Source organism: Equus asinus, chromosome 1 (genome assembly GCF_041296235.1).
Source record: "Equus asinus isolate D_3611 breed Donkey chromosome 1, EquAss-T2T_v2, whole genome shotgun sequence".
Taxonomy (NCBI): Eukaryota; Metazoa; Chordata; class Mammalia; order Perissodactyla; family Equidae; genus Equus; species Equus asinus.
The window spans coordinates 97,851,635-97,878,614 of NC_091790.1; the positions used below are offsets into that span (position 1 = coordinate 97,851,635).

The following is a 26,980-nucleotide window of genomic DNA, read 5'->3' on the forward strand; positions in this document are numbered from 1 at the left end:
CATTCCACTTTCTTGTATACACTCCATGAAGAGAAAAACATGTACATAAAAAGAAAAATTTGAGATGGATACTTGGGGTCCCTAGATTTAGCAAATAAAAACACAAAATGTCCAGTTCAATTTGAACTTCAGCTAAACAATGAATAATTTTTTACCTATAAGTATGTAATATTTGGGACATACTTATAGTAAAAAGTTATTTGTTGTTTACCTGAAATTCAAATTGAACTGAATGCCCCATATTTTGTCTGGCAGCAGTGGATGCAATAGTGCTAAAAAGAAAAAAACAGGTGGGTCACTGTAGCCCCAATTTATTGATGAAGTTTGGGCGATGACCTGACCATGTGAAGACAGGCAAGTAGCAGCGCCCCAGCAAGGTTCAAGCTTCTCCATTTGTAAACCGAACTCTCTAAGATCTACATCCATTCTAACTTTCTTTATCAGACATATATAAACAAGAGTTGAAGCCTCTTAGAAGGTGGACATGCTTCATAAGGAACAGAAATAATCAGCCCCAACAATCCAAATGTTTGTCATCAAAGCGAACTAATCATCAAAACCGAATTAAAGTGTTACTAACGTAGAGAGACCAACCCACGTCCACCAGAAGGAGGAAAGGAATCAGGAGTGTGTGTGCATGTGCGCTTGAGTGCGTGTGGGTGCATGTGCATGTGGAAGGTGGGGACAGACTTTAAAAACAGAGGAAGAAGGAGTGACAAAGGAAGCTAGCAACAGAAGAAAGAGAAGGAGACGGGAGAGTGGACCCTGGGAGACAAATCAAGGATGGGCTTCAGCCCCTCTGAAGACTGTGCCCAAGGTACCCTCCAGGGGAGGCGGTGGGCAACCAGCCCCACCCTTCACAACCCAGCCCAGGGGCTGGGCCTCCCCATGGAGGGTGCCCCTTTTGCTAAGGTCCACAATGACAGCCTAGTGCAATAAGGAGGCTAAAACGTGAATAGGCTTTTAGAGACATTCTGGGTCCTTACAGCCCCGGGAGCCCTGCCTGGCCTGGGTCCTGGCAGGCGATTTTCAGTGAGGAGAGGGTTACTTGCCTGGAGTCTTGGATCTTTCTATCCAAAGTTTTTGCAAGTTTTTTGCCTTGTCCATCATTTCATTAATTTCCTCAGCAAGGTCCTGTGTCTCTTTTAAGAAGGCCAGGTCATTGAACTTCTTGTGATGGCCAGCTGTGGTTTGGAACCTAGACGAACTTTAAATAAATGGAATAAATACCACAAGTAGAACTCTTTTCCAAGAACAGATTTCCTTAGGGTTTTTAAGGTTCTTGATACCCAGTGCCAGAGTGTTTCCGACTAAACTTGTACCAATTTACCTTTCCACCAACCGCCCTTACGAGTCCATTTTACTCAACCCTCTATCAGAATGGAAACTATCACTGAAAAAAACCTTTGCTGATTTAAAATTAGAAAATTGTTCTCAATCTGTATTATCTGTGAAGCTCAACTATTTTATGCTTATTAGACATTTCATTTTTTGTCATTGATTCAACACATGTCATACGGCTTGCCTTGTGTGAAGTGCTGGTAATAAACATACCAGGAACAGAACAGACCCCATCCCTGCAAACGGAGGAGATAGGAGATAAATGAACAGATATGCTCATAATTACAGGGTGAGGTAAAGGGTACCAGGAAAACCAACCCAGTGATGAGATAGGAGTGAGTGGAAAAGTCTGTTGTAGAGAGGGTGCTCATGGCAGGCCTGAGAGGTGGCCATGCTGGGCCAAAACCTGAAAAACAAAATGGTGGGGCAATAGGAAGAAGTGTGGGGTGCGGGTTGGTTAGAGGAAGCACGTGCAAAGGCCCAGAGGTGAGGGTGGCTGAGGTGAGAGAGAAACACACAGAGAGGGACAGAAAGAGAGGGAAAGAGAAGAAAGGGAGAGAGCCAGAGGGAAGGAGAGTGAAAGAGAAAGAGTGAGAGAGAGAGAGGGAAGGAGAGAAAGGATGGAAGAGAGAGATTCTTGTGGTGTGGGGAGTGGCCACAGGACATGGAGCCCAGTCAGGGAAGGAACAGTGGGGAGCTGGGACAGGCGTCACCGGGGACCACTTAGTCTGATCTCAATTCTAAAAGAGCCCTCTGGTTCCAGGGCAGAGGCAGATTCAGAAGGACAGGGTAGAAACGAGCAAACAGTGAAAAGGCTTTGGAGAAAGGAAGTGGACGGTCTCAAGTCCATTCTGGAAGCAGTCTGAGAGGACCTTTAATGAACTGGATGTGGAGTGTGTTAACCATGTCTTTTATTTTCTGTATTCTGAGGCTTTTGAAATGGCACATAAGACACTGACCAGCTTAAAATAGTTGAGCTTCCTTAAAATAGATTGTTGGCTAATCAAATCTTGCTCAATAACAGAGACGGCCCTGTGCACCTGCTAGGCGGGAACCCACAGCCCTAGGATGACCCCGGCCTTCAATAAGGAAAATCAGGCTTCCAGCAGCCCGAGTAGCTTGATTACTGATTTGAGACCAGCCAATCAGCTTACATGGGCCCAGCTGCAGCTTAGTAGCTCCTAACTCCTTAAATTTTGCTCCAAACCTTGGTTCACGGAGACAGATTTAAGAGCCTTGCCTCCTATCTCCTTGCTGGTCAACCTCGCAATAAAGCCTTTTCTTTTCTCAAAAGCCAGTGCTATGGTATTGGCTTCTGTGCACATCAGGCAGCAGATCTTTACCAGGTAAAACTGAAATCTGGGCCTTAATGACCACTGACCATGGAGGGACAGCCCATCCTAGGGCAACTCAATTGCTAGAGACAGCAAGGGACTCTCCAGATGGTCACTTCCATGTCTGCGTGTCTTACACAATTCATTAGAATAAATCATGGGCACCATGAGGATGGGGAGCTTTTGGGACAGGGCATCTTGGAGGACTGCCCGGTAGCGGTGGAAGGTGGCACCTCCTCCTCATGAGAGAAGGACTGCTGTGTGGAGTGGGAATGGAGGCGTCAGTGACATCCAAGTTTGGGATGCCCACTGGACACCAAGGAGAGAAGTCAGAGCCCTTGACACAGGGTCTGGATGAAGGAGGGAGGTCCGCTGCAGATGGATGCTCAGGGCCTTTGTCTGGTTTTCTACTGGCCTGTTCACTGTCTTCTTTATGCTTTAAACATAGTATCCTTTTGTCACATTTGTCACATTTGTAAGCAATATCTTCTCCAGTTTTGTTCACTTACTTTTAATTCTATTTTAGCTTTGAGTAATTTTACTCCCAGAAGATAATAACAAACGTAAAATGTATAAACAGTAATGTTTATCAGAGCAACTATCCAAAAGAGAAAAATACAGGAACGATGTAAATGTCCGATTACAGAAGAATAGTTAAACGCATGACAGCCTATGTTGTGGAAAGGATTTCCTTTGTCTTTAAAAATGAGGCTCCTAGAAATCGACTCCTGCAGACGTGGTCGGACTCCAGTATGCTGATGGACCACCAAGGGAAGCTTGTTAAAGTACAGACTCTGGGTCACCACCCACCCATTGTCTAGAGGCTGCCCAGGAATCTGCGTTTCAACCCACACCTCGTAGTGGTTCTGATACACAGGATCCACGGACTAACCTCCTGGTCTGGGAAAATGCACATTACGTAATTCTAATTGGGAAATGATGATAAAATTGCTATATTTTCCTTAACTTTATCATGTATAGGAGAAAAAAAATATTGTTACTAGTAAACAAGAGAAAACATTCTCATGACCTTTGAAATCAGCACAGCCTACATCTAATCTCAAATTCAGTGAGAATTTATTTTTAATCAGTAAGAAACTACTGATTTAAAATAAAATAGGAAATCATTTCACAAGTTGCTGGAAGCTTGTTGAAGTAACTAGGTTCCAATTGCATTCAGCACATCCAAGAGGAAAAAAACTAAAATGGAGGGCAATTTTTCCTGATTGGAAAGTTACAGAAGCTATTAGGTTTCTTAAAATCCCAATTCCTTTATTTTACAAATTATAGAACATTGTGAACACAAAGTAACAACTGTGAACAGGTAAATCTTCCCTGAAATAATCACAGAGCTTGCCTGATTCCTCCCACAAACATCACTGTTTAATCTCCACATCCTATAATGAAGTCAGACTGGGTTCCACAAACACTGAGTGATGAATAAAATAAATCCAGTGCCTTTCAGGTCACAGTCCACTAGAGATGAAAAAATGAGGCCCCAAGAATCAAAGTGAATTTGCTAAAAGCAGAGGCACTGAAGGGGCAGAGGCAGGTGAGCCCAGGTAGCCGAGCGCTGGCTCCATCACTTTCTGTTACGCTCTACAGATATCTCACCTTTTAAACTGTGGCCTTTGCCTTGAGTGGGTGAGAACTCCAACAGCACAATGAGAAATCAGTGATTGCTTCTGTTGTGGCCTCAAATTAAAGGATAGAAGTGACCCCTGGATGCTGTGGACCGTGATGCAAACTCTCCAGCCTCACCCACACGTGGGGCTCTCCGGGGAATCCACAGAATTATCAGATTATAGAGACTAATGTAAGCCAAGGTGACTTCCCCATAACAATGAACTGGTTTTATGTTCTTTTTCTAATTAGTATTTCAAAAGTACCTCAATTTGTCCTTAAGACCAGATTAAGAACTATTACCAACATGAGACATATTTATAGCGGAAAAAATATATAGAAAATCCTGGATTAAATGTTCATTTGTGTGTGTGAGAGAGAGAGAAAAAATTCCGGAGTCCAGGGAAATCCCAGTACTGTAAGACGATTTGGGTGGAGAGCAATTTCCTCCTTCCTGTGTCCAATTCTTTCTTTGACCTTTTATTGTGTAACATTTGGCCTTGCCAGGAATGAAAGGAGTTGTGAAAGGAAGGGGGGAACAAAGAAGATTTGGGGGGTGGGGGAGGCTGGTCACAAGAAAAGGCTACTTAGCAGGTGACTGAACTTCTTTCTCAGCCCTCAGACTAGTAATGAAACCACCATCTCAAAGGGCCGGGAACCAAACGTGGCATCTAGCAACAACGCTCCTGCGATTCCGGTGAAGGACATGAGAACATCAGAAGTGGGAGGAATTGCCGAGGCCCAGCCTTCAGTCTGCTGATGAGGAAACTAAGAGCAGCTGAGGGTTCCCTTGAATTCAAAATGTTTTCCAAGCAGCGTCTCCCTTGGAAAATCATCGTTAAAATAAGATCAGAATATAATCCACCTAATAGAGTTGGTGGAGGGTCAGCAGAGGGAATCTAGGCAAAATCTTAGCACAGAGTCCAGCACTCAGCTCTCTGGAGATCGGAATAAAGGTTAGTAATAATACAGCTAATGCTGGGAGAGACCCATTTTCAGCATAAGAGCTGCAGGAATAAGCAAGCAATAGGATTATTGTTTCTGCCACAATTTGTGTTAATTTTTCTAATTAGTTTACAAATAAGACAACTTTTACAGAATTCGAATTATTTTAAGACAACCAGATGTAAAGGCAAAAATAATTCTCCTAGGAACGCTGTTTTGCGTGATTCACATACTGCTCCCCTTCCTCGGGGCCAGGGAGGAAATATCTGGAGATCAGCTGCCTTGCCGTGAGGAAGGCTTGCCAGGGGCTGACCCTGCCCTCGCTGCCCACCTCTGATTCAGGGCAGGTGCTTGAAAGATCCTTCAAGGATGAAGTGGTTTTTGAAACTGGTAATAGGTCTGGGGTCTAAAGGAGAGACAACGTCTGAGAAGCCCCAGGTGAGGAAAGAAGGAGAGCAAGAAATCTCTGAGACTCTCTTTAGGTCTATTGAAAAATAATCCAAACTCCAGGCTAGATACATTGGCTGGGAGTATTTAATGGGACTTCAGAATCTCCGCCTCCAACACACTCTTGGTTCCCTCTGCTTGCTTCTCACCAGGCATTTCCAGCCCAGCCCTCAAAATGAAGAGCTCTGTGGCTAATTTCAGGGTTAGCTGGGAAAGAGGAGCTAAAGGGAGCAGGTCTCACTCCATAGTCTGTCTTGCCATGAAGGAAAGAGCCCCCAAGTGATAGGTGAGCGCCTCTAAGAAACACAGTTAATTCAAATTCTAACCATTTCATAAATCTCTTGTAAAATATCAATGGAAAGAGATTGCACCACCAGTATTGGACAGCTTTGGCTCTGGGTATAAGAAAATTCTATTTATTGGCCTTAGTTTTTCATTGACACAGAAAAATTTTCAGCTATTTAAAAACTGCCAATAAAATAATTTTTAAAAAGTATTTCTATTAAAACATAAACTGGGGGCCAACGCTAGTGGCCTGTGGTTAAGTTTGGCACACTCTGCTCTAGGGGCCCGGGTTCCATTCCCAGGCATGGACCTACACCACTCATCAGTGGCCATGCTGTGGTGACAACCCATATACAAAACAGAGGAAGACTGGCAACAGATGTTAGCTCAGGGTGAAACTTCCCAGGCAAAAAATACAAAACCCTTAAATTGGAATACTGTTCAGCAATAAGAATGAAGAGCTGGCACATGCAGCAAGATGGATGGATGTTAAAATCATCATTATTAGTGGAAAAAAGCCAATTTCATAAGACTACCTTCTGCATAATTCAATTTATATAACAATACACAGTATAATTTATATATAGTTATATCTCAAAATGACAAAACTATAAAGGCATAGAACAGATTAGTTGTTACTGGGGATAAGATACAGGGGTGAGTGTGACAATCAGGAATAGCATGAGGGAGTTTCTTTGTGTTGATCAATGGATTCAAGATATTAATAATGATTGTGTGATCAAGATAAATATTGATTGTGGCGGTGGTTACATGAACCTATACAAGAGATCAAATTGCATAGCAATACACACACACACACACACATGAGTGCATGTAAAAGCTGAATAAGACCTATAGTCTACTTAACAGTATTGTACTAATCAATTTCCTGATTTTGGTACTGTAATAGTTATATATGATGTCACTATTTGAGGAAGCTGGACTCGATGTACTATACTGGAACTTCATTTTTTTTTGTTGTTAAATTAGGTTTTTGGTTTTGTTTTGTTTTTTGAGGACGATTAGCCCTGGGCTAACATCTACTGCCAATCCTCCTCTTTTTGCTGAGGAAGATTGGCCCTGAGCTAACATCTGTGCCCATCTTCCTCTACTTTATATGCGGGATGCCTGCACAGCATGGCTTGACAAGTGGTGCATAGGAACACACCTGGGATCTGAACCAGCAAACCCCAGCCTGCCAAAGCGGAATGTGCAAACTTAACTGCTGTGCCACTGGGCCAGCCCAAAGGTTGTTTTTTTTCCCTTAACATTTTTTTTGTGTGTGGTGAGGACGATTGGCGCTGAGCTAATACCTGTTGCCAATCTTCCTCTTTTTTTTCTCCCCAAGCCCCCCCAGTACATAGCTGTATATCCTAGCTGTAGATTCTTCTAGTTCTTCTATGTGGGACACTGCCTCTCCATGGCTTGATGAGAGGTGCTAGGCCCACACTCAGGATCTGAACCAGGGAACCATGTGCTGCCAAAGCAGAGCACACAAACTTAACCACTTGACCATGAGGCCAGCCCCTTGCAACTTCCTTTGAGTCTACAATTATTTCCAAATGAAAATGTAAAAATAAGCAAAGCAAAAAATAAATGAAAAACTCAGGAAAGAATATTTACAACTCATATCACAGACAAAGTGTTTAACTCCTTAATATGTAAAAAGCCTCTAGAAATCAAGAAGAAAAATAATTAACCAAGAGAAAAATGGACAAAAGATATGAATAAATATTTCACAGGAAAATAAATATAAATTGTACATAGAGATATAAAAATAGGTTCAACACCCCCTTTAATAAGAAAATGCAATTAAAATTACACTGAGATCCATTTCTCATCGAGAAATTGGCAGAAATCTGAAGGTTCAACAAGACCATCTATTGGCCTCACTGAGGAAAGAGATAGCCTCATATTTTGGAAGATCGAATATAGAAAATTACAATCCCATAAAGGAGCATTTGGAAAAGACCATCAAAATCAAAAATGTATTTAGCTCTTTACTTACAATTCTGCTTCTAGGAATCACTCGTACAGATATATGTACACTATTAACCATTAGAAAAATACGACAAAAAGGTATAGTTAATAAGTCAATAGTAAAGAAAAATGAAATAATAAGAAATATTCAATTTATATAAACAAAGGCAATAAAAAGAAAAATAGGAGTAAAGAAGAGATGGCAGAAGTTGAAAACAAGTGGCAATACATAAATCCAATATAGTAAATATAAATGGTCTATACATTGAAAAGCAAAGATTGTTAGACTGGATGATAAAGAAAGAACAAACTACATGCTGTGTAAATTTTAAATATAAAGACAAAGAGAGCCAAAAAGTAAAAAGATGGAAAAAGATACATCATGAAACACTAATCAAAAGACAGCTATAGTGTCTATATAAGTATCAAACAAAGTAGGCTTCAAAACATGGACTAGAACCAGGGATAAAGAGATTGTATATCATTATATATTAAATATTGTGTATTATAATGTAATGTGTTATATAATGTATATAATATTATAAAATTATATTATAATGTAATTATATATTATGTATCACATATTACACGATACATTGCATATACAGTATAATGTATGATATCATCTGTATAACATATATATTATTTTATATCATGATAAATGAATCAATGAAGAAGATTTAACAATCCTAATGTGTATGCACTTATACCAGAGGTTCAAAGTGAATGAAGCAAAAACAATAGAACTGAAAAGAAAAACAGAAAAATCCACAATTACCATTGGAGATTTAAATTCCTTTCTTGATTATTTATAGAACAAGGAGACAGAAAATCAGTAAAGGTATTGAAAACTTAAGCAACACTCCACCCAACCCCAGCAGAAGGCAGTCTCTTCAAGTACACATTAAATAGTCATCAAAGGAGACCACGTGCTAGGGCCACAAAACAACTCCCAGCAAATTTAAAAAGACCTCAATCACATAGAGTTCTCCAATCACAGTGGAATCAAGTATAAATTAGTAATAAAAAGATTTCAAGGAAAGCTTCAAATACTTAAAAATTAAACATCTAACCTACAAATAACTCTGAGTCAAAGAAGAAACCACAGTGGAAATCAGTTAATATTTTGAACTTAATGCAAAGGACAATACAGTGTATCAAAATTTGTGAGATGCAAGAAAGCAGTGCTGAGAAAGAATTATGAGGCTTTTAATCTTTATACTAGAAAAGGTCTAAAATCAATGATCTACAGCTGAACATAAAGAAGTAAGTAAAGAAAAAACAAATTAAACTCTAAATAAAAGAAATAAAAAGCATCCAGGTAAGAAAAGATGAAATAAAACTGTATTTCCAGATGATATGATTATGTACATAAAAAATCCTAAATGATGTATTAAAAAGCCACTAGAGGGACTGGCCCAGTGGCACAGCGGTTAAGTGTGCATGTTCTGCTTTGGGAGCCAGGGGTTTGCCAGTTTGGGTCCCGGATGTGGACACAGCACCACTTGGCATGCCATGCTGTAGTAGGCATCCCACATATAATGTGGAGGAAGATGGGCATGGATGTTAGCTCAGGGCCAGTCTTCCTCAGCAAAGGGAGGAGGATTGGCAGCGGTTAGCTCAGGGCTAATCTTCCTCAAAAAAGGAAAACAGCCACTATAACTGATATTTAAAATTTAAAAACAATACCAAGAAACATGAACTACTTAAGAATACATTTAACAAAATGTGTATAAAACTTAAAAACTACAAAAATACTCCTGAGAGAAATTCAAGAAACTTAGATAAGCAGAGAGAGATATCCCGCTCATGAATTAGAAGACTCATCTTAAGATACCAATTCTCTCCCAACTAATCTATAGATTAAATGTAATTCCCTGGGACAACTGGACATCCATTTGCCAAAGAATGAAGTTGGACCCCTTCCTCACACCGTACACAAAACTCAACTCAAAATGGATCATAGACCAAAATGTAGGAGCTAAAACTCTTAGAGAAAACATAGAAGTAAATCTTCATGATCATGGGTTACACAAAGCTTTTTAGATATGACACCAAAGGCACAAGCAACAAAAGAAAAAACAGATAAGTGGGACTTCATCAAAATAAAAACTTTGTGCTTCAAAGGATACAATTAAGAAAGTGGAAAGACAACCAACAAAATGGGGGAAAAAATATGTGCATATCATGTATCTGATAAGGGACTTGTGTCCAGATATGTAAAGGAGTCTTAAAACTCACTAATAAAAAGACGGATAACCCAATTAAAAATGGGCAAAGTATTTGAATAGACACTTCTCCAAAGAAGATATACAAATGGCCAATAAGCACATAAAAAGATTGTCAACATCATTAACCATCAGGAAAAAGTAATTCAAAACCATAATGAGATATCACTTCATACCCACCTGGATGGCTATAATCTAAAAGACAGAAATACAAGTACTCGTGAAAATATGGAGAAACTGAACCGTCATACACTGCTGGTGACAGGGCAAAAGGATGGAGTCACTTTGGAAAATAGTCTGATGGTTCATTAAAATATTAAGCATACAATTATCAAATGACTTAGCATATACTCAAGAAAAATGAAACACAAGTCCATACAAAAACTTGTATATGCATATTCAAAATCAAGTGACTGATTCAAAAGAACGAAGTACTGACACATGCTGTAACATGAATGAACCTTCAAGACATTATGCGAAGTGAAAAATGACAGTTACAAAAAAACTCACAAGTTGTATAATTTAATTTCTACAAAATGTCCAGAACAGTCAAATCTATAGAGACAGAAAGTAGATTAGTGAATGCCAAGGATAGAAATAGGGAGATCAGGAAAAAAATGGGAGTGAATGTTAATGGATATGTAAATTATACTGTATATAATTATATAAATTTATATAAATTGAATCATACAGAATGTAGCCTTATGAGATCGGCTTGTTTTCTTTCTGGATGATGACAATTTTCTAAAATTAATTGTGGTGATGGTTGCACAACTCTGTGTACTAAAACTGTTGAATTGTATATTTTAAATGGGTCAATTTTATGGTACGTGAATTAAATCCCTGTAAGGATGCTTTTAAAAAATGTAATCCCAATCAAACTCCTAGCAGGCTTTTTTGTAGAAATAAACAAGCTAATTTCAAATTTATATGGAAATCCAAAAGGCCTAAAAGGGCTAGAATAATTTTGGAAAAAAGAACAAAATTGAAGGACTTATAGTGCCTGATGTCAAGACTTTCTCTAAAGCTGGAGTTTTTGAGAATACTGGCCTAAGGCTAGTCAAAAAGATCAATGAAATAGGAGACCAAAAACAGACCGACCTACTATTGTCAGATCAACGGGTTTTCAATAAAGATGCCAGTTCAGTTTAATGGGCCTAGGATAATCTTTTCAACAAATTGTACTAGAATAACTGGATATTCATATGTAAGAAGATAAATCTCAACACTTAATGTCTCCTCAAATGCAAAAATTAGCTAAAAATGGATTGTACATCTGAACAGAAGCCTAAACTATAAAAGTTCTAAAAGAAATTATAGGAGGAAATCTTAATGATCTTCTGTTAGGCAAGCATTTCTTTGTTAAAGAAAAATACAAAAAGCACAAACAGAAACAGAAAAAAATTGATAAATTGTATTTGGAAATTGGAAAAACCTCTGCTCTTCAAAAGGAAAGTCACAAACTGGAAGAAAATAGTCACAATACAGATTTCTGATAAAAGACTTATAATCAGAATATTTAAAGAACTCTAAGAATTCAATAAAACCAAAAGTTAAGTATTTAAAAATTAACTACAAAAAGATTTAAACAACCACTTCAAACACAAAAACTTCAAATGGGCAATAAACACATGAAAAGATGTCAACATCATTCATGATTAAGGACATGGAGGTTAAAACTACAGTAAGATCATGTGACACAACCATTAGAATGGCTAAAATAAAGAGACAAGCACAATACAAGTGTTGACAAGGATGCAGAGCAAACAGAACTCTCATATATTGATGGGAAGGTTGCAAAATTGTATGACCACTTTGGAAAACAGCCTGGAAATTTATTATACAGCTAAACATACACTAAACATTTATCCTAACAACTCTACTCCTAGGTGTTTAACCAAGAAAAATAAATATATCTGGCTACACAAAGACTTATTTTTTAAGTTCATAACATCTTTATTTATAAACAGCCAAAACAGGAAATAACCCAAATGATCAGCAATGAGTGGTGAATGGATAAACAAATTGAGGCATATCTAAACAATAGAATAGTACTTTGCTATTTAAAAAGGAAGGAATTACTGATACATACAAAACATGGATAAATCTCAAAATATTTTGCTGGGTGAAAGAAGCCAGACACTAAAGACATATCTTGTATATGAAATTCAGTAAAAGACAAATCTAAATCTAATCTAGGGGACAAAAAGCAGTGTTGCCTGGGTCTGGACAGGGGGTAAAAGTGAGGCAGATTGGACTGGGATGGACCACAGAGAATTTGGGGGGATAATGGAAATGTTCTATATCTTGATCATGGTGGAAGTTACCTAGGAGCATAAACATGTCAAAACCTACTGAAATGTACTCTTAAATATTATTGTATAGATCAATAAAGTTGATTTTTAAAGGTTAATTTTATTTCCATAACATGAGGAATAATCAGTGACATACTTTTAAAAAGATACCATTTTCAGTAGCAAGAAAAATCAAAGTAACTAGAAAAATTTAACAAAGATACGCACGACCTCTATAGAAAAATATCATAAAGTTATGCTGAAAGACACTAAGAAAGACCTAAAAACGACATGATGTATCATGATCATGGGATTCAATGCAACTCCAATTAAAATCCCATTAGAGTTTTTTCATTGACTCTGACAACAAGTTTGTAAAATTTCTATGGAAGAACCAAATCGTCCCTAAAGGAGAAGAGCAAAGTAGGCATATTTACTGTATCAGACATCAGGACATTAGGAAGCTACGGTAAGAAAGACATTGAGGTATGGTTCAGGGACGGCTTGATGGACCACTGAAGTCAGAAACAGACATGGTGAATAGGAACACTTGCTTCATGTCAGAGTGGGGCTACGGATCAGTGGAAAATGGATGAATTGTTTATTGAGTGAAACTAAAACAAGTGCTTATTCAAATGGGAAAATGTAATTGGATCATCACTATACCCTAGACGTAAAGCCCAGATGAATTCAACATTTATAAGTTGCAGGGGATCAGAATTGGCCACCGCAAAATGTGTCTCTGAGGCTTGATTATTTTTAAGAAAAAAAGACTCAGGAAGAAACTTTGACCTTACCCCTAACTGCCTAAAAGAATTTGAGACAGACAGCCCGTTCCAGGCAGGAGCTATCACCATAGAGAACTACAGTATAATATGAAGTAGGTGTGGCAGACAGGGAGGAACCAACAAGGCCCATTTGATCAAAGTCCTCTCCATGTCCCATTGTCCTTGCAAGGCATGGCAAACATTTGCTTTTCCCTCTGCATGTGAATTGCCTTCCTCCCCTATAAAGTCTCAAACCACTAACCCACACATCCTCTTGTCTTTAGCTGAAGACGGTATTTAAAACAGTGGCTTTGGCCATTTTGGTGAGTTACTCAGTCTTCCTGAGTTTCTTCTATGTATACGTGGCATTAAATTTGTTTAATTTTCTCCTGTTATTCTGGCTCATGTCAATTAAATTCTTAGACCAGCTAGAAAAACCCAGGGGGTAGAGGAATATGCCTTCCTCCCCTACAATATGAAAGGAAAAATGGTAATAACTTTAAAGATAATGTAGGAAATTATCCTTATGACCTAAAGCAGGGAAGAATTCCTTAAACTAAACTAAAATAATAAACACAGGGTAATAATATAAAACCAATATTACTGGGGGAGAAAATTATGAGTAAAAAATAGCAGAACACTCCTGATTCCCCAAGTTCTTATATTCTACCAAGAGGCACCTCAGGCTGGGCACTAGAGCGATCCAGGGGACCAGCCCTGTAATGCGGTACACTGTGCATGGGTAGACAGGAATATCTGTGTTACCGCGTGATAAGGAGCACTTCCTCATCCAGGAAGTGGCCGAGTCAGAGAGAGGGCGCCTCTTGGCTCAGAGGCTGGTTTCTTCCCCTTGTGCATCACTCAAACCTGTGAGCCAGCTCTTCGCTAACCTATTAAAAGGGGCCTAGAAATAAACCTGAGGACAATGCAAAATTGTCTTTCCTCGGTGGCTTCTTAGGAAGAGAAAAGGGGGCAAAAAGCCAGAGACTAAGCTAGAGGCAGGGCCAAGAGTCAATCAGTGCAACAGGCCAGACCCTCCAACTGGGTGTGAAAAGAAATACTTCTATTTTCTTAAAGCTTCAATGTCCCCAGAAGGTGGTTCTGAGGGCACACCATCTCTGAACACCCTGACTGTGCTGCCTTCTTTTCCAAGGCCAGGAGGGGTCAGGGGAGGCAGAGAAGAAACCGAAACAGAATAAACCACAGTAATCCCTGATCTGGTGGAACAAGTCCAGGCAAGAGAGGATGTCAAGAAGGAATGACTTCTAACACTGTGCTCCACAGAGACGCCAAGAAGGAAGCTGCTCAGAGGCTGTGGAGTTTCCTCGGGAGGAGGGACCTGTGACCACTGGGGCAGCGGTCTGCCTATGGGAAAGGAGGAGGGAGGGGACGGTGATAGGAGAAAGGTTGGTGAAGCTGAGGAGGGGAAGGGAAGTACTGATAATCCTAGAAGGGTCCCAAGGGGTAGGGATGGGACAATGAGCACAGAAAGCATCCTTCTTAATTCTGCCTCTGGTGTCGGTCCTCCTCCACGTCAGAAAAGCCTTTTAAGAAACAAGGATCAAATTCTTAGCCACTTTGGATGGGCGAAGAGGATTCAGCTACTTGTAAAGAAGCTGGACCCAGGCATAGGGAAAATTATAAAATAGAGACTCTAAAGTTTGGAAAACACTCTAAAACGTGTCTAAAGAGTGAAAAGCAAATCAAGAAGCCGAGAGATGAGGCAGCAGCAGCATGGAGCAAAGAAGACTGCGAAGCAGTGGGTGAGAAGCAGGTGGGGACAGTGAGATGATCCTCAAGGGATCTGAGCGTATTTGAGAACGGAGAAAAATAAAAATAAAAACATCGATGATAGTGAAGTGAGAATACTAGGAAATAACGGGGAATAATTATAAAGAGAACATTTTGAGGAGTTGCTGTTACCTTTACCTTAAACAAAACAGGAATGATTGCTCATACTGTGTGAGAATATCCACTTAATCTGCTGTCAATCATGATTCATGTTTTTGCTCTGAAATCTTCTTGTCAGAGCTAAGGGGAAGCTCCGTAACAGAGCCAGGAATAAGAAAGTTGATTTTCATTATCATAACTTAGATCAGATGAAATTTGGGATTTCTGCCCAAAGTGAGTTTTTCTCAGGGAATCATAAAGGTCTTGGAAATTCATAAACTAAATTAACCAAGATAATGTCCTAATAGACATGAAATGAAAATTTTGCTTTCAGATATTTGTAAACTGAGACAGTTACAGCAGAGTAATCAGAAGTGAATATTTATTTATGCCTTTGAGGGTCATCTGAATTCATATTTGAACCAATAGGAAAACAAATGAGAAATGCTCAGCCCAGAGGCCAGGTCTGAAGCCAGAGGGGAGCTTAACTGTGTGCCTCTTTGCTCTTCCTGGTCCCTGCTTCTCTTCCTTCCTTCCTTATTCCTGACAATTTTCTTTCTCTGTTTCATTTTATATTCCTCATTCCTCAGCCTCAGGTACTGCTGGACACGGGGGGCATTTCATTCCTGGTTACCAGAGTCAAAGGCTTCGTGGTGACGATGCTATGACACAGACTGTCATTCTCTGATGTGGCGTGAAGCTCTCTCACCAGGCGTATGTTATAATCCCAGAGCTTCAGCAAACTGAAGTGATAGCATTGAAGTGGAGGAGGATGGAGCAAAAAGGACAGAGTTCTTTCCTGATGTGGAAAAACATTTTATTATTCTTACAGCTAAAGTCGTAAGAATTTATTATTAACTCCCATCAGTGGAGAGCTTCTGCCCCATGCATTATGCTGGACATTTTATATATTTTGTCTTTAATTCTCACAACGCTTGAAGCAGGTAAGTGAGAAACAGATTCAGAGAGGTCAAGTAATCTGCACAGGGTCACAGAACTGAAAAGAAACAGGGCCAGTATTGTTTGGTGCAAAGCCCAACTTTTTCCACTTCTACATCGTTTAAATTTCCCATCCTGAGCAAGGAAGAGATACAAGAAAGACCTGAAATGGAAATGCAGGGAAGCCTCAATCTTCCAATCTTCTAATCTGCCCAGAAAGACCGAGGTCTATATACTTTCTTTTTCCACACACAAAAAAAGATCATCAAATATTTTAGGGTCACGATTTTAGACTAGTTCCAAATAATTTTATTTATATTATACTTTTATATGAACTATCTCAAAAAAAGTAAGCATTATTTATAAATATTGTACCAGATGTGTCCAAAATTATCTGGAAACTTTTCATTTCTTGTTGTAATTTAAGGTGAAAAATAAAGATCATATATTTTAACATGCTTTACATTTAATTGTCTTAGATTGTTCAGTACCTGGAAGCATAGATGAAACAAAACCAATATACTTGATATATTCGATCTATCATGATAAATCAGTCACTTCCCTTTATCCCTAACTCCACTGAGAGAAGCTTCCGGAGCACTCAGGATCCTCTGAGTTAAATCCCCTTTACTACGACTCTTCTCAAATGAAATACCTCCTGCTCTTTCTTTTTGGTCTTCCATGTTAATTGGTGCCATAGGCAACCACAGGCACAGCTTAGCATCAAGAGAGTCAGGGTTAGTCCATTTAAGAGGCTAGATGGAGAAGAAAGAGGTGAATGACCATTGTTTTCATTCAATCTCAGCTGTGAACATGATGCTGGCCAAAAATAGCACAGTAGGAAACCCCAGTGGATGGCTCAAACAAATACCTGTTTTGGCAGCATTTGGCACCCAAATGAAAAGTTGGCTAAGCAAGTAATTTTGAAGTGAGAGTTTTAACCTACAGAAAACAAACTGTTACATGTAAACGGCATTTGCTAGTCAGCAATCACTTTGTGCTTCTTAGAACAGCAGTGGAACGACCTCCTACCGGAAGCTAGCCAATACTTGGAGACATGATCATGTGAGTCTGAATTTAATAAAACTGATTTTTTTGTAACTCTAAATTCTGCACTTCTCATGATCTCTGACTTGTCTCAAATTTTGGGGGCTATCCTAAAAGCATCATGCCTGTTCTATGCATCAGGTTCCCATGAATTCTGAAAAGGATGTTTCTGTTTCTCTTACCGAAAATGGTGCTCCATTGACTCTGCATAGCTTACATTCCTGCACCTCGACCCAGTGTTGCAAAGAAGGCCTTGGACAAAGGGAAACACGCCCCGGCTGGGCAGATCCCGGGGTTGCAAATAACCTAGATGTGGATGCAAGAAAGAAATGAGTCCATACAAATGGTACCAGAAATGGCATTCCTAGTGAGTTAGCAAAGCCTTCTCTTCCCTAAGAATGTTCATCCACTCCAACACCCCCTGGCAATGGTAACAGCATCCGAAATCTAATGGATCATGTCAGCCCCTCTCCTACCCACGTGGCAACAACATCTGTCACTCTTTGCCATGCCTCCTTCTTGAAATGCTCCCCATATAGACTCCATATTCTCTTCACTTCCTTCCACCAGGAGCATCTGGTACTCCTGCTCGTCCCTCGAATGTACGCTTCTGGAGACCTTTGTCCTGGGCAATTCTCCTTCTTAAGTGGCCTCATCTACTTCCAAACCCAGGTGAGCTCAAGACTCGTAAATCTGACTGACCAGGCAGCTCAGCCAGGCAGTCTCATGGATGGGCCTCTCAAATTCAGCATGACCACACTGAACGCAGCACCCGCAAGTCCCCTACTCCTGGGCCTCTTCAGTTCAGTGAGGGTGCGCTCTCCACCCAGCTGTCCCAGTTGGAGGCCTTCCTCTCCTCTTGACATCCAGGCAGTTATGCTTCCTGTCAATCCTACCTTCTTCTTTTCTTTTGAATCTGTCCTCTTCCTCCTGTTTCAGGCCGTACCCCTGTCTTGCCTTGTCACTCAAGAGCACCACAACTCATCTTGTGTTCTCCAGTGTTGATCCCTCTCATCTCAAATTCAGCCTCTACCAGCATCTGCACACTCATCTGATTATGACCTTGCTTGAAACCTTCCAGTGGCTCCTCAGTGCTCTTTCAGAGTTCACCATCATCAACATCATACAAAGTCCTTTATTGATTGGACCCTGCTTACTCCTCTAGTCATATGTCTGCATCTTGGTTGTAATAAACTCCTTTTAGCTCCACTTTTCCATACGCCATCGGCCTTGCCTAGATCATTCCTCCCCTGTACACCCTTACTCTGACAAACTTTCATATTGCCACTTCCTCAGAAGTCTTTTCCTAGAATGGATTGGCCGCCTTTCCTATGTGCTTACACGGAGCCTGTACAGAATCCCATCATGACACTTGTCCCACCTTATTGTAATAGTCTGACCCTACAGTGAATTCTGTAAGAGCAGTGAAAATACCTTGTCTACCACTTTGTTCTCAGCAAGGCCTGGGACGAAGAAGGCACTCAATACATATTTGCTGAATGAGTGAATAAATTAACTCACTATTTTGGATAGTGACATACTATTTTAGATAAATCCCATCCCTTAATAATCCTTTATTCATACAACATTTTCAGAGTTAATCACACATCCATATTTCAAGTGGTATAAGTCTGATAGAAACAAAACAGACCATCATTTATCAAAGAGGGATGCTGTTGAGGTTTCCAAACAAAATGGTCTTTCTGATAAAGCTCCTGGAGCAGAAGTAAGTAATCAAAAATGGTTTATCAGTGCATCACCACCATCAGCATCATGATCATTGCCATCATCAAAATCATCATCATCATCACCATCATCTCCATCATCATCACCATCATCATCATCATCATCTTCACCATCATTGTCACCACCACCACCACCACCATCACCACCATCAGTACCATGCTGGGAAACTGATACTCTGTCTATATTTTTAACGGCTTGTATACCTGTGCCCAAATTGAAGCAATTTATTTAGAAGGAAAAATCTATCTGCTAGATTGAGCAAACATGTGGAATATCATTCTTAAGAGCAAAAAGAAACTAAATTGATGCTTAGTGGCACATACCCCAGAAATGTAGCTATTATGATATTACAATAAATCCCTATCCATTTGTTCCACTCAGAATTTGGAGTTTATAGAGAACAGAGGAAAGAGTGCTGTATTTTTCCTCCAGAGGTTTGTAATTCAAAAAGTGTAATGAAAGTACAACTCACAATTGTCTCTGTGTCTGGGGGGTTCTTGAAAACGAAGGACTGTCAGAATCAAGAACAGGATACATGGCCAGAAGAATTCAGCAAGGGAAAGGACCTGGGGAAATTGTCAAAAACAGAAACAGTGCTTGAATAAATTGCGAAGTATTACAGGTATCTCCACCTCTTGAAGAATGGTATAGAGGCCAGATCAGGCCTCCTTTAAAGGAGATCATTGTCATCCTACTACGTGCCTCTGAGACAATCACTTGAGGCAGGGGCCCACGGAGAGGGCCCCAGTTCACTTGTCGCCATATGCAGATTCACAACAGTGTTGCGCTACTCCTGCCAGACCTGGCCTCTGCTGATTTCCTTTGTTCTCACATTTTAATTTACTGCACACTTCATGACACAAAAGGAATTAAACAAATAATCTCATCCATATGTCTCACACTCCAACAAATAAATTATTTTTATTTTTCAAATTAATTTAACATTCATGACTTTTCCATCCAAATAGCTATTTTTCTAGATAGGCAGGTGGCACACATTTAGCTTCATTTGATGAACGTTTTCCACTGTTGCCACATGAGGTTCGTAACTATCATCTAACTGGTTGCATAACACTCTTACCACATGGATATACCGTAATCCACATTCTTCTATCATTAAACACTTTTTGTGTATAAATAATTTTTATATTGAATTTCTTTCTTGAGATTGGAACAAGCTCCTAAAACTCAGGTTATTGGAGTCAAATCTCTTGACACAGATTAGAAAAGAGCTACCCCTAAGGATTGCAATAATTTTCATAACCCTGAATTTTCAAAGTCAAAAGAAAAGGGACTGCCATTGACACAAGGAATTTAATTATTTGGGAAAGAAATATCCAAGGTATAGCCTAATGAAAAATTAATCAATAGAAAATTCCCATTTATCATAATATTATTGTCATTATTCTACACTTGTTTTTATGGTGGATAATGTTCTTCTCTTGACTTCTGCTCATGCCATTTTACAAATGCAAAAGTTTATAGCTAGACACAAAGTAGGCAAAGCCTTCAATAATGCACAAAAAAACTGGAAAATCTACAGGGGAAGAAGTTGAAGATAGTCAACACGAAAGACGGTGTCTTATTATCTCAGACTCCAAGTTATAAAGCTTTGAACTAAAAGGAACTTCTATCACTTTAGCTCCTTCGCTCTTTAAACTGCTCTGGCCAGAGCCTGCCTGTCCCAATCCTCTCGTAAGGTCCAGCAAACAGATCTGCACATGGTTCTAGGTGGTTTCACTGTCAGCATCTTTACCGCAAGCATGGTTGCCACGTAATCAATTGGCTGTAAGGCAATTTTGCCATAAAAGATAAAACCCGGAAAATTATAAAAGAGGGACATTAGAAAGGACACAGTGAAACATAAAAAAAAATAACAAAATTAAAAGGCTTTATTGCAAAAAATGAAAATGCAAAATTTTTGAATACATTTAAAGTGTGTGTGGATTCATGTCAATATTGCCCAAATAACTGATTTTATTTTGTGGATTGCACCTAAGCACTTGGTTTTGAAGGCTTTTTGTTCACAATATTACACAGTTTTTTGCTTGTTGGTTTCTCTCTTCTTTTGGCATCTATCACACTTTTTCTTTAGAGTTAAAATTTCTTTGTTCATTAAAAGAGGTATCAGCTTCCAAATACTCAGATGCACATTTGTAACTGAGCTTTGTATTGCTTTGTGAAGGGCAATATCGTCACCTTGTCACATGCGGATACAGGTTCCAAAGTTCTACGGGAAATGTGGAAGAAATGACCGTGCTCACCAAAGGATTTGCAAACTGATACGTTATCATTCTCTAGCGTAGTACGCAATCTGGCTTGACGTTCTCTTATTTGTACCTTTATTTGTATCTTTACACTCTCTTATTTTCACACTCCCTTATATGTCAACCTGTTATTTTATCTTATATAGCAAAATTGCCTTACAACCAATTATATGGCAAAGATGCTTACAGCAAAGATGTTACAGGGAAAACTACCAAATAGACGCTACATGTGACCAGATGAGGGTATGTGGCCTGAAACCATAAAGACAAAACATGAGTGAAAAAGACTATTTCAGTCCCTGGTGTAATTAAAGAAAAGAAACTACCCTCTTTGAAATGATTCATGAGGAAGTATTTCTTGTGCCAGAAAGTGTCTCATTATGAACAGTTCTCCAACAAAGTGCTGAAATCCAATATCATACATCCTGATAATAGAGAAAATGTTAGCAGGAGGTCACCCTCTGGCTCAAAAGATCATAATCAAACCAGGAAGAAAGGTCGATAACTCTCAGAAGACCACAATTCATTTAAGTCATTTTGTTCATTCTCTATAATGAATTAATCATTTCTTGAAGTACGGGGGCAGCGATGTGGTGGGGGAGGATTCCATAATTAATTCTGACTGAATATAAATGTGCAAAATAGAAAATATTCCTCAAACTAAACAATGACTCAATACCATTACGAAGAATGAATATGGAGGCCAACCGCATGGCCTAGTGGTTAGGGTTAGCGCACTCCACTTCAGTGACCCAGGTTCAGCTCCTGGGTGCAAACTTACACCACTTGTCAGTGGCCATGCTGTGGCAGCGTCCCACATACAAAAGAGAGGAAGACTGGCACAGATGTTAGCTCAGGGCAAATCTTCCTCATCAAAAAAAAAAAGAAATACATAATTAATTTTTTGTTTTTTTAATCTTTAACAACATCTGAAAGCCATTTTTTTAAGACAAAGAGGTATAAAAAAAAACAGAAAATAGATTATAGACCCACAACTCATTTAATAACTTTTGATATTATAAAAAAATAAATAGGCATATGGTTAGGAAAGTCAAAAAGTACACAAAGAATACACTCACCCAAAGGACAAGTTATCTTAACAATTTTCTTGATTCATTTAAAATATATATATAAGCATAGTTCATGTTTTTGGAAACAATTTTTCATATGCACACTTATAGATCTGCCTCATTGTTTTTAAAGATTACAGAATTTAGAAAGACTGTAGAATTTAATTTATTTACCCAATCACTTAATTATGGAAACTTGCCAAGGTTTTCTGCTGGGGTCAGGGCTATCAGAGGGTTTCTGTACATATCGGGATGACTATTGTAAGTAAACCCATGAGCTAGCATTGCTAAATGAGATTACTGAGTCAAAGTGTACAGAGTTTAATTTAGATTTTTAATTTAGACAGATAGAATCAAAATGCCCTCAATAAAAGCTAAACCAATCATTATTCATTCCAATCACACTCTCAATAGCACCAGAGATTAACAAATTTAAATTTCTGTCAGTTTTGTCAAACTGATATACAAAAAAATAATAATAGCGTTTCTTTAATTATTAAGATCAAGCATTTTTCATAAGTTACACATATAAAAATTCCTAATCTATTAGCTCCCTATTCTTCCCTGTACTTATTTTTCTATTAAATTGTTCTGTTTTGTTTTTTTCTGGTTTGCAAATCATTGTTTCCTGGTTTTTTTATTAAACAATTTTAATTTTCTAATTAAAGAATTCAATTAAGCCTTTTTGGCTTTAGGTATTGCAAATATTTTCTCCAATGTTTTATTTGCCTTTTTATTGTCAAAATCTTTTATGCAATCAATTTATCAATCTGTTTATTTCTAGCATCTGGATTTCTTTTCCCTACATGTAAAGACCACCATAATTTAAAGGACCTTGTCAAGGCCAAATTAGAATAATCAATGACAACTGGACAATTTAAAATATATATCAGTCCAGTCATAAAACATCAATGGCAAATCTCTAGTTTCAAATGGAAACAGCATCATTAAAAAAAACTCTACATCTTATAATTGAGACGTTTCTCTGAAGATCTTGAAATAAAAATACAACTCCAATTAAACCTCAAAAAAAATCTCAGTTTTTTATTTACAAGGCAATCACTGAGCCTTCTGAAAAGCAGCAGTAGGAAAATCTTCCATCGTTTCGAATGTGAAATTACTCAGTTCAAAAATAAGCTCGGGAGCACCCGGTTCTGCTGTGTCACCGTCCTTTGTGAGTGAGTGAGTCACCTCCTTTCATGAGGCTGTTTCTCCGCAGGGGCACCAAAGCAGCCTTCTCTTTCCCGTTGCATTTTTGTATCATGTTTTGTTTCTCATGTCTCATTAGTATCCTTGAATCTTACTTAACATTTTAAGTCTTATCCCTGTTATGGGAATGCTTTCTGAATTTTTGTGCTTCCTTCTACCTCCCATACTCCAGGCCCAACGGGAGTGGCTTCTCAGCACTAGGGAGGGGCCCAAGCGACAACTGGTGTTAGTGCCGACCAACAGCAGCCAGGAGGAGATGTTGCTGGAGGCTCTGCTCTCAAGAAAAATAATCCTCTGGTAATCCTGTTAGTGCTTACAAAGCAGCAGCCGGCCCTTCCAGACAGCCCAGGAGGGAAGCTCCCACCAGAAGGTGGCAAAATTTACCAGTTCTATACTGCCAAATACCACATTGCACAGTATCTCTCACCATGCCTCCGAGGACGCTCTTCCTCGATCCCTTCAGCACAGCTGAGAGTCAATGGTATTTTGGGAGAACTGAACAATACATACAGATAAACATATATACATATATGGACCCCTGGGTAAAAGGACATATTGAAACCTCCTCACAGACTTTTTTCCCCCCAGATGAAACAAGGGAAAAAAAAGAAAGAAAAGGAGATAAAAGAAAGAGACAATTTGTCTTTACCTAACACAGAAATTTACAAAAATGTCAAGAAACAAGTTTCCAGAGCAGATCAGACAAGCCCACCATGGCTCAGTCCTAACTCAGCCCAGACTCTCCAGAGCCATAATGATGTCCCTCATGATCCCAGTGACTCTCCCCAGTACCTGCATCTGTGAGATAAGCACCCCGAAGGAGTGTCCTTATCTCCTTTTTCTTCTGAAAAAGGAGTTGGGGAAATTCTGTGGAGAATGATCAAATGAAATATGAAAAGTGAACAAAGAGGCTGACTCTGTGGGAGAAGCTTTTTTAAAATCACTGTGCAATTCTAAATGACTTAGAAACCACAAAAAGAGAATAGACACTGGTTAAATTGGAATTTCTGCATTAGACAAACAGTTTGAGATAACAACAATGATGTTTTAAAAAGATTTTTAATGACAAAAATAATAACACAGAAAAGCTAATGTATTTGAAAAACAAAAACTATGCAACATAAGGATAATTGACGTCCCTGAAGTTAAGAATCCAACAAATGGAACAAAAAATATGCTCAAAGATATAACACAGGAGAATTTCCCCGAAATGGGGAGGAAGAAGACATTATCAGAAGACTGAAACAGTATGCCATATTTTGGAAAAAAACAAGCTTTTGTTGAACTAAGGCCATTGAACCTCAGAGATAACGGAAAAATTCTGCAGCTATCCACACAGGAGGAAACAAGAAACAGTCTGGCCTTAAACTTATCCTCAAAATATTCAATGTTAGATGCCAATGCATCAATATCTATAAAGCTCTGAGAGAAAGAAAGTGTGATAAAAATATGACATCCAGCCAAAATGACCCTTAAATAAAAACCAAAATACATATATTCTCAATCATATAAGAACACAGATTATTCATTAACTAGGAACCCTGAGGGAAAAAGAAAACCTTGGCAATGAAATCCAGCCAAAATGACAAAGGGACAAAATTTAAAATCCAGTAATACCACTTTTGCTTCCAGTACTATGCTGACTAGAAACAATGGGAGAACTCCTGCTAAAATGATATAGTTTTTGTTGCATTGCTGGTCTTACAGAAAGTAAAAGAAATCTCCAAAGAACTGGGAGAAAGGGAATGACCAAAAAAATAGATTAGGAAGAAGTCATGAGCTGAATCTTTAAATGTAAGATTCAACTATAAAAGAAAGAGTTCTCCTCAAGGAGAATGGAGAAAAAAAAGGTGAGGCAATATTTAAATAACTATGGGTTGAGAATTTTCCAGAACAAATGAAAGACACAAATTCATTGATAGAAGAAATATAACATTTACCAGAAAATATAAATCCATGATAAAAAGTTCAGCACAACTAAGTCAAAGAGAAGATCTCAAGAGCAATTCAAGAAATAAAGACACGCTACATCAAAGGCATCATTAGACTTGCCAAGGACTCATCAATAGTGAGAAACCGGGAGATAATGAAATATCTTTAGTTGCTTGGAGAAATCCTGTCAATCTAGAATTGTGTACCCAGAAAAATTCTCTCTCAAGAGTGATGGTAAAAGAAAATTCTCAGATAATTATAAACCAGATTGTCCAACTAGAGACCTCCACTAAAGAAACTTTCAAATAATATGCTTAAATTTCAATAAATGCTTGGATTAAGCTCACTACTTGAAAGACAAAGACTTTCAGGCTTGATTTAAAAAAGAAAAAACAATATGCTATGAGAATAGTTCAAATTAAAATATAAGGACACAGACTGGTTGAAAGTAAAGAGATGAAAAAGATATAATAGGTAAATATTAAAAAAATTAGCTGTGTTAATATGAGACAAAAGAGACTTTAAGACAAAGAACATTGTTAGATATAGAGAGGATCACTATATAACAAAAGAAGTACACAATAGGAAGATATAATAATTTCATGCATTTATATACTTAATAAAGTACTCAAAATATATAAAGCAACAATTGCTGAACTACAGAAAGAAAATTCCAAACTTACTTTGAGAGAAGAAGAATTCAATGCCTCGCTCACAGTAATTCTCTACACCAGGAAGAATCAGTAAGAAAACGTATTTTTTAAATAAAATACCGTTTACATTATCAATAAAAATTAGGGGAAAAATCTAACCAAAATATGTTCAATTATTTCATGAGGAAATTATGAAATCTTATTGAAAGATACCAAAGACAACCTAAATAGATGAACATGTCAATGTATGAGAAATGACAATATCATAAAGATGTTATTCTACCCAAATTGATCTATAGGTTCAATGCAATCCAATGGAATTCCAATAAACTTTTGTTTGTTTTATTTTGATTTTGCTGTTGTTGTCAGATTTAGTAAGCTGGTTCTTGAATGTATTTGGGAGAACAAAGATCAAAAATATCCAAGACAATTTTCACCAACAGGTTGAAAGCATTTGTCCTCCCACAAATCACAACTTTCTACAAAATGACGGTAAGTAAGATAGTGTGCTACTACGTTCAACAATGTGGAAACTGGCCTATGGAATAGCACAGAGAGCCAGCGAACAGAAATTTGCTGATTTGAAAACGTGATAAAGGAAAAATGTGATCAATGGATCAACAGGAGAAAAAGTTGCTGTTCAATAAATAGTGCCACGTAATTGGTTACCCTCAGAGTGGGGGTTGGGAGGCAGGGAGAGATTAGATCCTAACCACTCATCATATGCAAAACTGTACATGTGAACAAAAGAAACTTTTAAAATGTTTACAGGAAAACATAGAGTATCTTCTTCATGTTTTGGTTTTCTTAAACAAGGCACAAAAAGCATAAACTACAAAGGAAAATTAAGCCATATTAAAATTAAAATCTCTGTAATTCATCAAAGCTATTTTAAAAGTGAGATCAACCACAGATCTGAAGAATCTATTTCAACATATGGAACTGACAACATAGTATTCAGAATATCTACACATGCCTACAAA

At 38.4% G+C, this 26,980-nt stretch overlaps 1 protein-coding gene across 1 annotated transcript in view; it reads right to left on the bottom strand.

The window, feature by feature from the left end:
• The window catches only part of ABCA13 (ATP binding cassette subfamily A member 13), a 416,147-nt gene that overhangs the window by 376,201 nt on the left and 12,966 nt on the right, over window positions 1-26,980 (bottom strand). Inside the window, exons 2-4 of the mRNA XM_014828402.3 lie at window positions 19,339-19,432; window positions 17,303-17,426; window positions 1,053-1,207 (exon numbers count right to left, since the gene is read on the bottom strand). Of these exons, the coding sequence (XP_014683888.3) occupies window positions 1,053-1,207; window positions 17,303-17,426; window positions 19,339-19,432 (373 nt within the window). The remainder of the gene's footprint in view (window positions 1-1,052; window positions 1,208-17,302; window positions 17,427-19,338; window positions 19,433-26,980) is intronic.